General features: G+C 44.7%; 1 protein-coding gene across 2 annotated transcripts in view; it reads right to left on the bottom strand.

Annotated features, from left to right (window-relative positions):
• DOCK4 (dedicator of cytokinesis 4) overlaps nt 1-12,928 on the bottom strand; it is a 501,293-nt gene that overhangs the window by 227,661 nt on the left and 260,704 nt on the right. For both annotated transcript variants that reach the window (XM_073619893.1, XM_073619894.1), the window contains exons 18-19: nt 9,100-9,197; nt 8,931-9,014 (exon numbers count right to left, since the gene is read on the bottom strand). In XM_073619893.1, coding sequence (XP_073475994.1) covers nt 8,931-9,014; nt 9,100-9,197 — 182 coding nt within the window. The remainder of the gene's footprint in view (nt 1-8,930; nt 9,015-9,099; nt 9,198-12,928) is intronic.

The following is a 12,928-nucleotide window of genomic DNA, read 5'->3' as shown; positions in this document are numbered from 1 at the left end:
ATCTATAACAGTGATGGCAAACCTTGGCGCCCCAGATGTTTTGGAACTACATTTCCCATGTTGCTCAACCACACTGCAGAGTGCATGAGCATCATGGGAAATGTAGTTTCAAAATGTCTGGAGTGCCAAGGTTTGCCATCACTGTTCTTTAATATATGGTTCTGGAAGCTGGCTTCCTTGCATTAATCAAGGTAGAGATAACTGACCCGGAAAGCCCACGTTCCTTCAGAATGTGGTTTCAATAGCCAAGCCGTTAAATTTAGAGCTTGTAAGGTAGGATGGAATATCGGCACCTGTGAGAGTAGGTCTGGCTGTAGTGGAAGGGACCATGGATCCCCCACTGCCATCTTCACGATTTCTGCATACCAGGACCTTCTGGGCCATGCTGGGGCTACAAGAATTACCGGCTTTCTTTCCAGCTTGATCCTGCAAAAAAGTCGTGGCAGCAACTGAATAGGGGGGAATGCATAAATCAGTGAGAACTGATCCCACGGGGTCACCAACGCATCTGTTCCGCATGCGAGTGGATCCCTTGTCCTGGACACAAAGTTGACCAACTTCATGTTGAATCTGGATGCTAGAAGATCTACGTCCGGAGTCCCTCATTTTTGGCAAACAGCCTGAAAAATGTCGGGGTGAAGGGACCATTCCCCCGGGAGCAACTGCTGTTGGCTCAAGAAGTCCTCCTGCCAATTCTCTACTCCCAGAATGAAAACTGCTGATAGGCACGGAACATTCCTTTCTGCCCAAGTTAGGATATGGTTCACCTCCCTTCTGTGCTGCAAGACTCTTGGTGTGGCATTGTCGAACTGGATCCTGACAGGACAACCCTGTAACCCGAATGTCAAGGCCTTCAGAGCCAGACCCGCTGCCTGAATCTCTAGGATGTTGATGGGCAAGGACCTTTCGGTTCTTGACCACTGTTCCTGGACAGTTGTCTTTTCTAGCACTGCTCCCCAACCTGAAAGGCTGGCAGCTGTCGTTACCACCTTCCAGATAACTGGTCTGAATTACAAATCTGAGCCACAGATACCCAATGGTAAAAAGCCCAGCAGGTTCATACACCCCTGGTAGAATGAGCTCTCACCCTAAAGGGAGGAGATTTACGTTTCAGACCATAGGCCTGAGTGACCAATTGACGGACCCAACTGGCAATGGAAGCTTTGAAAGCTGCCTGCCCCTTCTTGGGTCCTTTTGGTAAAACAAAAAAGGAGTCTCATCCTCGGATCTCCGCAGATCTAGACAAATAAACCTTGACTGCCTGGACAATGTCAAAATAATGCAGTCGTCTCTTTTTTGCAGAACTAGGCTGAGAGAAAAAGTGTCCTGATTTAAATTAAGGGCCAACACCACTTTTGGCAAAAAGGATGGAACAAGTCGTAACACGACCCTGTCGTGGTGAAGGATCAAGTATGGTTCCCTGCATGAAAGGGCCGCCAACTCTGGCACCCTTCTAGCCAAGGTGATGGCCATCAGGAAGGCTAGCTTGCATGACAGCAAGTCTAAGGGAATTACCTCGATAGGCTCAAATGTTTTTTTTCTGTAACACAGACAGCACCAAGTTCAAGTCCCAAGGACACATAGGTGACCTAATGGGGGGAAGCAAGCGAGTTGCCCCCTGCATAAAGGTTCGGACCAGTGAATGGGAGGCTAAAGGCCTTTGGAAGAATACGGATAGGGCCGAAATTGACCTCTAATTTTACTCAAAGCCAATTTGATTTTCACAGCTGATTGTAGAAAAGAGAATTCTCCCAATCACGTATTTCCGAGGATGCCATTTTTTGGCCTCACAACAAGCAATATAAGTATTTCCAGACCTTATGATAGATCTTCCTAGTGACAGCTTTTCTAGCATTCACTAAGGTAGACACCACTGGTCCCAATATGCCACGGTCCTTTAACACCTTGACTTCAATAGCCATGCCGTCAAATTTAGAGACTGTAAATTGGGGTGGAATATAAAATCTTGATACAGTAGATCGGGGCGATGTGGAAGTGTCCATGGCCCGTCTATTGTTAGTCTCACAATCTCTGGGAACCAGGGCCTTCTGGGCCAGGCCAGTGCCAGCAGAATGACTGGAACTCCCTCTCTTCAAATCCTGTGCAACAAATGTGGAAGTAGAGGGATCGGAGGGAAAGAATTAACCAGGGAGTACTGGTTCCATGGAACTACCAGAGCATCTGCTCTGATTGTCAGAGGATCTCTTGCCCGGGACACAAACCGCTGTAGCTTGTTGTTGAACCTGGATGCCAGTAGGTCGACCTCTGGCCATCCTCAACATTGGCAAATTTCCTGGAACACCCCTGCGTGTAGGGACCATTCCCTCAAGCATATCTGCTGGCGGCTGAGATAATCTGCCTTCCAGTTCTCTACTCCCAGGATATGGACTGCCGATAGAATCGGCACATGTCCCTCTGTCCAGGCTAGTATGTGGTTCAGCTCCTTCAAAGCTGAACGACTCCTGATACTGCCTTGGTGGTTTATATAGGCCACTGCAGTGGCATTGGTCGGACTGAACCCTGATAGGGCAGTCTTGAAGCTCCACTGTCCAGGACCATAGGGCCAATCGTACTGCCTATAATTCCAGGACGTTGATGGGCAGGATCTGTTCTGTCCCTGACCATTTCCACTGAGCTGTGAGCCCTTCTAGGGTCGCTCCCCAGCCTGAGAGACTGGCATCTATAGACAGTACTCTCCAAGCTACGGGGATAAAGGATTTTCCCTTTCGCAGGATCTTGCAACCACCAGTTTAGGCTTAAAGTGGTGTTCCGGCCGAAATTATACTTTTTAAATAAAAATACCCCTATAATACACAAGCTTAATGTATTCTAGTAAAGTTAGTCTGTAAACTAAGGTCTGTTTTGTTAGTTTGTAGCAGTAGTTTGTTATTTTATAAACTTACAGCAGGCCGTGGCCATCTTAAGTTTGGGCATCTGAAGCCAGACTGTATTTCATCCTTGCAGATCTCACACATGCTCAGTGCAGCACAAGCAGTGTAATAGGTTTCAGGTCAGGTTTCCATAGCAACGTCAGTGTCAGAGGAAGTTGCCGCCCCTTCCCTGAAGGCATTGCCACGGCTACGGCTAGGGAGGAGGAAGTGGAAAAATGAATACAGCAGATATACAGTAGGTGCTGAGAAAAAAAGTTTTAAAATATCCAATTCATTTACAGTGCACAGTTTAGTGAGGGATGCTGAAGAGTTGTAAAAGTGGGTGGAACTCCACTTTAAGCGTGCCTGAGGAGATAAGCACATTGGATAATCCAGGGCTTTTCCTCTTCTGATCCAGGCCAACAAGATGTCTTGTTGTAAAGGCCTGGAATGGAACTGGGCACAGAGGACCGCCTCGAAGGAGGATACCATCCTCCCTAGAAGACCCACACAGAGCCGAATGGAGGGTTGTCTGGTGTCCCTTATCTGACGCACCTGATCCTTCAGGGCACAGATCCTTGCGTGTGGCAAGAATACTCTTGCTTGGACTGTATCTAGGATCAGACCTAAATACTTTAGACTGTGAGCTGGTGTCAAGGTTGACTTCTCTGTATTTATGATCCAGCCTAAACTTTCCAAATACCACACTGTGCATGTTCTGCTCTGTTCTAGAGCCTGTAGTGAGTGATCTCTGAGCAGGAGATCCCTTGGGCCCTTAAAAGACCCAGTACTGGTGCTAGGACCTTTGTGAACACCCGGGGGAGCTGTAGCAAGCCCTAAGGGTAGAGCCACAAACTGAAAATGACCTTCCTTTACTGCAAATCTCAGGAACCTCCGATGAGGTTGAAAGATAGGTACGTGTAAATACACGTCCTTTATATTGATGGAGGCTAGAAAGTCTCCCATCTGGAGTGAGGCTACTACTGAGCGGACAGACTCCATCTGAAAGGACTGGATCAGTAGATCCTGGTTCAGGGTCCAAAATGGGCTGTGTGTCCCCATTTGGTTTTTGAACTGTAAACAGGTTTGAGTAAAACCCGTGCCCTTTTCAGATACAGGAACCTCTACAATCACTCCTTGATGCACTAAATGATGTAGTGCCTGAAGCAATAAGTCTCTTTTGGAGGATCCGAGGGAACGCTGGATCTTAAAAACCTCTGAGGGGAAACCACCGCAACTCCAGCTTGTAACCGCAGGTTATAGTTGAGGTGACCCACTCATCCTGAATTATTTTTCTCCAAATGTCTGCAAAGTGCAGCAGCCTTCCCCCCACTCGATGGAGTGGGGGCGTCCCCTCAAAAGGAGGGCTTGGTGCTGGGTTTAGAAGAATTTTGGATCCAAGGCTTTTTCTGGCCCTGGCCTTGCGGCTTGACCCTGGCCGTAGCGCCCTGTTGGCGGCGTGGACTGCCTTGGCGCTGAGACATTTGAGGAAGCAGTCCCTGAGGTTTTAAACGAGGGGCGCCTGGTGCTTTTCTTCACAGGAAGTAGAGGACTCTTCACTCCTCCAATCTTTTGGATATATTTGTTCAAATGATCACCAAATAAACCATGAAAGGGGAAACCTGCCAATAACTTCTCTCGGCTGAGCAGTTCTTAAGCCACAAAGGTTTGCGCATATGTACAGACAAGAGAGCCAAACGAGAAAACTGCTGTATTGAATCCTTTAACCACTTGCCGACCACTGCACGCTGATATACGAGGGCACAATGGCAGCGGTGGGCAAATGGGCGTACCTGCACATCCCCTTTAATTGGCAGGTCTATGTAAACAAGGCATTTCCCTGTTCTGCCTTGTGTCATGACAGAGATCACTGCTCCCTGTCATCAGGAGCAGTAATTGCTGTCATGTGAGTTGAAACCCATACCCTCCCAGTTAGAATCCCTCCCTAGGACACACTTAACCCCTTCATCGCCCCTTAGTGGTTAACCCCTTCCCTGCCAGTGTCATATACACAGTAATCCCTGCATTTTTATAGCACTGATCGTATAAATGATAATGATGCCAAAATAGCGTCAAAAGTGTCCGATGTGTCCGCCATAATGTCGCAAACCCAATAAAAATCACAGATCGCTACCATTACTAATAAAAAATAAAAATTATAATAAAAATGACATAAAACTATCAAATACCACCAAAAGAAAGCTCTATTTGTGGGGAAAAAAAGGACGTCAATTTTGTTGTCAATTTTTGCTCTGGTCAGGAAGGGGGTAAAATCTGGGGGCTGAAGACATCAACAGCAAAACACAGTGCTTGAGGAATATCTGCCTTATTTTCAGGCAGATCATTCTCCTGATTAGGCCTGTCAGGCCGTCTGATCTGATCGTTTATGGACTGGCACATACCAATTGCTGCAACAGCTGGATGAATAGCTGAAATGGCCAAAGAAAAGGAAGCCTTTAATGACTCCAATTTCTTGTCAACAGGGTCTTTCAAGCCCTGTGCTTCATCTACCGGACAAGTCGAGTTCTTGTTTAAGGAAGAGACTGCTGCATCTATGGCTGGCATGTTCCACTTCTTAACAAACTTTTTATCCATGGGATATAAAAGAGAAAACCTCTTGGGAGGAACAAAAATCCTGTCAGGATGTTCCCAATCAGCATACACCACCTGTTCCAACAGAGGGTGTAAGGAGAAAGCCTGTGTGGCCCAAAGAGGTCTAAGGGATCCCAAAGAGGACCAGGGAGACTCAGTAACCTCTGCAAGAGGCAACTTGAAGGCAGAATGAACCATTTCATGTTAGCTCTGCTCGTCTTTTTTGAAGACATTTACTAGCCACAAAAAGGGAGTGCCTGAGTGTAGTATTAACACACCCCAGAAGGGAGACCCTTTAATAGGGCTCACCAAGCCCCTTTGCAACAATCCTGCCAAGCACCTTGAGCCTGCCAAGCAACTGAGTGACTCACGTGACCCAGGTAAGGAGAAATGAACCGCTGCAAATGCCTGGTTCAGAGCCTGCTCTGTGCCCCACGGCTGCCTTCTGGAAGCCCCGCATGCTTGGCAAATACAGCTTAAATAAGCTGGCTGTGCGCCGGAATGTTTAGTGCATGCGTGGTCACAGTGAACGGGCATGGCTATATTCGCGTATGACGCGAACCTTTGTGCGCCCAGATAAAGGCTATGATGCATTTGCAGCGAAGCTGCATGCGCCATGGCCGTCAAACTGCTGAGCCGAGCGGCGCTCTAGCGAACGCACATGCGCCATGGTGAACCAAGGCGAAATGGCGCACCATTGTGCGCCATCATACAGTTAAAAGAACAACCAGACACAAGTAAAAAAGGTACCACTTTGCAAACACCCACAGCTAGCCCAAAAACTCCCCCGTATGGTCACCGCACACAGGTGTCCAGCCTCTAACTAGCTTGACTGATGGTTACAATCACTGGGACACCCCACAATAATAAGTAAAGGGGTTTCACTTACCCGTCCAGGCGCAGGGCAGCTTAGAAACTAAGAGCCCAATCTTTACCCTTTACGGCGGTTTCCTGTCACTTGAGTACCTTCAAGGACTGGGTACCCATTTCATGTTTAGGGTTCACTCCCTTGGACCTGTACAGCACCCTGCAGGAATGCCTTAGCGCTGTGGTGTCGGGGATTCCACTTTGCAGGGTCCCACGCCCGGAGGCCACATTACAGGCAAAATTTTGCAGGCTCGGTTACCATCCATTTAAGCATATAAAGCCTGTGTCAAATGGATCCGATCGGTCAATCCCTTGATTCATTTAACCACTTCAATACCAAGGACATCATATGACGTCCTTGGCTTTGAGCAGGTATATCTGAATGATGCCTGTAGTTACAAACATCATTCAGATATTGCCGGTTTCAGCCGGCGAATCTCTACACCATAGGAACGATCATAGCGGCCGTTCCGCCGCTTGATCATTCCTATGGGAGGCGAGAGGGGACGTCCCCCCCTCCCGCCGCCCTCCGGTGCCTGCTCCGACTCACCGTTACGATCGGTGAGGCGGAGAGTGGATCCGCCGGCGCCGGATGTAGATCATAGAGATTTCCGGCGGACCAGATGGTCCCCGGAGTCTCTATGATCGTCGGTGGCCGGGCGCGATGTTATGACGTCACGCCCGGCCTCTCCATTCAAAAAGACAGCGCCGCATCGACTTGGAAGCGGCGATCGTTTTATTTATTTTTTTTATTTCAGGCTTCCCAGCCTAGTGGTGAGATATGGGGTCTTATTGACCCCATATCTCACTATTAAGAACACCTGTCATGTTATATTGCTATTACAAGGGATGTTTACATTCCTTGTAATAGGAATAAAAGTGATCAATTTTTTTTTTTTCAAAAAAGTGTCAAAATAAAAAAAAATAAATATAACAATAAAAAAAAAAATTTTTTAAAGCGCAGCTGTCCCCGTGTGCTCGCACGCAGAAGCAAACGCATACGTAAGTCCCGCCCACATATGAAAACGGTGTTCAAACCATACATGTGAGGAATCGCCGCGAATGTTGGAGTGAGAGCAATAATTTTGGCCCTAGATCTCCTCTGTAACTCAAAACATGTAACCAGTAAAAAAAATTTCAAGCATCGCCTATGGGTATTTTTAAGTACCGAACATTGGCGCCATTCCACGAGTGTGTGCAATTTTGAAGCGTGACATGGTAGGTATCTATTTACTCGGCGTAACTTCACCTTTCACAAAATGCAAAAACATTGGGCTAACTTTACTGTTTTTGTTTTTTTTTTAAACACAAAACAGTTTTTTTCCCCAAAAAAACGCGTTCGAAAAATTCCTGCGCAAATACTGTGTGAGATAAAAAGTTGCAACAACCGCCATTGTATTCTCTAGGGTCTTTGCTAAAAAAACATATATAATGTTTGGGGGTTATATGTAATTTTCTAGCAAAAAAATGATGATTTTTACATGTAGGAGCAAAGTGTCAGAATTGGCCCGGTATTGAAGCGGTTAAGAACCGTTTGTGGGACTAGAGACCTGGTGCTCAGAGAGCACAAACAACCGTGCCATCCACCTTGCAGACACTGGTAAAGAAACTGAAGTACTTCCTGTATGGGAGGGGTTATATAGGGGATCACTTCCTGTCTAAAGAACTGTGGTCTACCAGTGTCCATTCTCCTGGAGATGAAGTATAACCCAGCAGGTAATGAATATTAGCCTAACTCTGTGTTCCATGGTGTATGAAAAAGAAAGTACCATCCTGAAACAGTGCTACAGCAACAAAAACTTGAAAATGGTAGTTACTTACAGACTTTTCAAAACCTAAAAAGACCTCTAAAGTTTTGAATAAAGTTATATTATGACTATACTTGTTACAAATACAAACACAGTGTGGCCTGCTGCTCATTATATGCTAGAGTTTAATTCAAGTTTGAGTGTTCCACTATTGTGTGTCATAGCATGAATTCTGATAAAGAGGAACCCTACAAAACTTAAAGTGGAGTTCCACCCAAAAATGGAAATCCCACTTTAAAAGGAAGGTGACCCCCTGACATGCCAAATTTGGCATGTCATTTTTTTGGGGTGGGGGGTGGAAACCCTCTTTTTAGAGGGTTACAGCCCCCGCTTCCTCCCGGCCACCGCGGCGCTGGAAGATCACCACTCCCCCCTCCCTCTTGGCAATCATCTGGGACACGTCACAGGTCCCCAGATGATTGCCCGGCCAGTCACAGCGTGGATCGCGCTTGCGCAGTGTGTGCCCAGCTGTGAAGCCACAGCCGGGCGCACACGGTGACAATGTCGGTGCCACAGAGAGGAGGGAGAGACGAACGGAGCTTCGTTCCCCTGCATCGCTGGACCCTGGGACAGGTAAGTGTCCAATTATTAAAAGTCAGCAGCTACAGTATTTGTAGCTGACTTTTAATTTTTTTTTTTATTGGAACTACGCTTTAATAAAGACCTATAAGCTCCAAACAGGTAGTACACTTGTCAGAATCGACCAAAGAAACTGGAGTTGCAAGGCAACAATCACTGTATTTAGATGCTAAGCACATTATACAAAACTGTGCAAGACAAAACTGACACTTACCAAGCAATCGAATACCTTTGATGCATATTTCTGAGAACTTTCATTTAAAATACCAAATAATGTGTCCAGTGTATCTTGAAGAAACTGTGGAAGAAAATGGTTTAGATTTAAAAAGCCTATAATTACCAAACTAGAGAACTAAGCAACTATATTAAGCTGTGTTGCTTACCTTAACAATTTCTGAACCATCAATTTCCTTTAATTTGGACAAGCAGCCTGGGATTTTATCTGGATGCATTCGCCATTTCAATAAATCCAACATATCCCCTAAGAATTGACACAAAATAACAAAGAATTATTTCATAATTGTTTTACGCACCAAACAGGCTGCAGGTGACTCTCTATTCAGCTCCCCTTCCACTCTGTAAAATGTGCTATTCTACCACTCCTTCTGACAGTTGTATCCTTTAACCTTAAACTCGCTTTTTGTTCCCCTCTTCTACCAGGCTTTACTGGTAGAACTGGTGGAACAGTGGCGGCTGGTGGATTTTTCTTTTGGGGGGGCGGCACTGACAGCAACATCCCCCACCCCCGAGAAAACTGCGGTGTGATATTAACCAGCCCCCCCCCCCATGGACCGCAGCGTGACACTGACATTAAGGCGTTGCGGCACCTACCCGATCTAGGGCTGGCATGCTGCGGTGTCCTCTCCTCCTCTCCCGGGATGGGATGTAGGCAGCAGCTCCGGTGTCTGCTAATCCCACAGCTGTGTGTCTTCTTCCTGTTCCTCCAAAGCTAGACATCCAATAAAATTGCCTGACACTTTGGCCAATTAGGAGACAGGTCTCACTGAAAATAGTGAAAAATAATTCGCTACTGTCACACAACAGGGTGGGATCGGGATGCAGTGTTCTGCGCCCCGAGCCCACCCTATTTTGAAGCCTATTAGAGCCTCTGGCTCTAATCACGTGCTTCAAAATACACCCCCCCCCCCGCATATCCCCGCCATAGTAATTCATGTGTCCGGTGTCCTGAAAGGGGCCGGGCATATGGATAGAGAGGGCTGCGGAGGTATTGGGGGGGGGGGGGTGGCCGTGTGCCCACAATGCATGGGCCGCCACTGCTCAGAAACGTATCTCTCCCATGAAATCAAATCAATGTTAATACATTCCAGAAGACGCCAGAACAATGCTAGAAATTCAAAGCATGAAGTGCTAAAGTTCATTAAAAAGTCTGTGCAAAAGTCCCACACATAATATAACTGCAAGGGGTCACTTTAAAAAAAAAAATAAGTGGATGAAACGCTGCGTCAAGATGCAGCTACACAGCAATCTGTATGGACACTACACATTATCCTGAAGATATGTGGGACAGCCATTTGTACTGCTAAATGATCAGGTGAGATACATGATAGGCCTTTGACATCTTTATGTTTGTGAGTAGTTATTGGGTGTTTAATACATTTTAATATTTTTATGGTAATACACTTTGCGAGTTCCCCTTTCTCTGGCCAATATCTGAGGAACCACCGGATTACCATTCATACCAGTGTATGGGAAGACTCTTTTAGAAAAAGTGGTGCATTCTGAGCGATTTATGCTGAGCATTTATATGTGAGGCATAACTATTTGGTGAGACTCACAAAGGGTGAGTGAAAACTTAAGGTGATTGCTTGTGGAGTGGGATAATCATATGCTCTATCCTGCATGATTGGAACACAGCTATTTGCAGTTATATTATGCGTGATACTTTTGCACAGACTTTTTAATGAACTGTAACACTTCATACTTTGAATTTCTAGCATTGTTCTAGCGCCTTCTGGAATCTATTAACATTGATTTGACTTTAATTCATGGGAAAGATATATTTCTTATAAAAGGAGGCAGCAGGATTGTTGTTGTTATTGGTTAATTGTTAAAAAACATATTTATCTCCATTTATTATTGTTTGAGTTATATGATTTAGGTTATTTTTTTACAGCGCATTGTTATTAGAGGTTTATTACTCAGGAACTTGTGGACAGAAAGTCCCAGAGTAAGGTGTGTAAAGGTGCGCAAGCGACTAAAATTCTTCTTCACTGCCAGTTTTGTAATATACTCATTTATACTCCTGTAAACATGCTTACAGACGGGTGAACACACATATGCGAGTAAATAACTGCACTCAAATGTTAAAATGTTCTATTTTGGTTTCACAGCTCTGTACTCAAAACTGTGTTACTGATCTTTACTCAGCTGTGTGTATTGTTCCATAGACAATGTATCTCATTTCAATCAGTAAAAAAAACCATGGCGTTTTTTACTTCCGTGTGCAAGAGGCCTAAAGGCTTGAAGATAGTGGTAGTTCCTAGCAGCACGTGAATTAAGCAAGAACGGATACAGATCTCTTATTAGCAATAGTTGTCTGAGAAAGATCTGGCTACAAGAGAATTGTAGATGGATAACTCTGAAGTGTTCCTTTATTTCATGAATATACCATTTTCTCATTTTAAAACTAAAGATTAAAACAAGGTTGCACCAATAAAGCTCTTCCTGATTTGAAATGGTTAATTGCAAATTAATAGGACAGAATAAATGCACAAATATACTAGCTTTAGACAAATCCATTTGGCAAAGTTGTGTGAAATCAATACTGATGATTAAATCAAACCAAAGAGGTTTCCAATTCACTATCTGACCTATGAAAAATTATGTAAAGCTTATGCTGGGAAATTGAAAATCAATACTAATAATTAGACATGCTCTAAAAACAATCAAATCCAATCAGTGCAGTTTTAGAAGGAACGCTAAAGAAAACATTCTAACCTTAAGCTGTGTCTGAATTCTATTTTGGTATAGTGATTATGCTGGAATGTTATGACCATGTATGCTTACCAGGCTGGAAGGACAGGAGGGGGAAGGATTACCCTCTCACACATGTCCACTATTTAGTCACAACTATGCAATATAAAAATGAAATAACTAAAAATACTATCTAGGACAACCCTGAAGAACTATACAGGAAAGCCCCTTATTGGTGCAACCCTATATAAAGTAGTGGTAACATGTAAGTATTAATGTGTTACTAAGAAGAATGCATATCTGCAAAGAATAATCATTTACAGTGGGTAGCACGCTCGCCTAGCAGTAAAAAGGGTTGCTGGTTCAAATCCCAACCCCGACACTACCTGCCTGGAGTTTGCATGTTCTCCCTTTGCCTGCGTGGGTTTCCTCCGGGTATTCCAGTTTCCTCCCACACTCCAAAGACATGCTGGTAGGTTAATTGGCTTCTGTCTAAATTGGTCCTAGTATATGAATGTGAGTTAGGGACCTTAGATTGTAAGCTCCTTGAGGGTAAGGACCAATGTGAATGTACAATGTATATGTAAAGCGCTGCGTAAATTGACAGCACTATATAAGTAACTTAAATAATAATAAATAATAATAAAAATGTATACTATGAAAAAGAGTTTGTTTTGGGGATCCCATACACATGCTGTGGAGAGGCCCCAAATTACACAGATACTGGGTCTGTGTCTGTTCTTGCAAAAGTTAGAGTACTTCAAACATACATTCCTTCTGACCCCAGGCGCTGTCTGCTGGGAGTTTTTGATGACATTATGCCTTTACTAAGGAAGCTGTTTCCAGGGCCTTGTTTCAGGCACATAAAATTATCCTCCTCCACTGAAAAAGTACTTCCCCTTCATCTCTTAAGGAATGGCTAGACCACATAGGTACTACTTTAAAATATGAACAAGTTACTTACCAGCACCGTGGATTCCCTGCTAAATTATAGAGGGTTTGGGGGAGGTTGGCTTGATGTACCAGGATTAGCTCCAGTAGACCTGATTATTGATAGGATATTGGGGTGGAATGCCTTTGATTACCTAATGTTGGTTAATACTGTCTGACTTTGGAATGTGCCATAGTGATGCTCTATTGGTAGTGTCATTTCTGCTTCCACACACTCGGTGGGGTTGTATGTTCTCTTCAGTGAGGTGACTTCTGTTGGAAGCTGTAATTGACTATTTGTTTTTGTACATTACACCTTTACATTCTTTTGTGTTTATGGAACATGTG

The sequence above is a fragment of the Aquarana catesbeiana genome, linkage group LG03 (assembly GCF_042186555.1).
Source record: "Aquarana catesbeiana isolate 2022-GZ linkage group LG03, ASM4218655v1, whole genome shotgun sequence".
Lineage (NCBI taxonomy): Eukaryota > Metazoa > Chordata > Amphibia > Anura > Ranidae > Aquarana > Aquarana catesbeiana.
The sequence above is the reverse complement of the archived record's forward strand: the minus strand, read 5'-3'. Positions and strand labels throughout refer to the sequence as shown.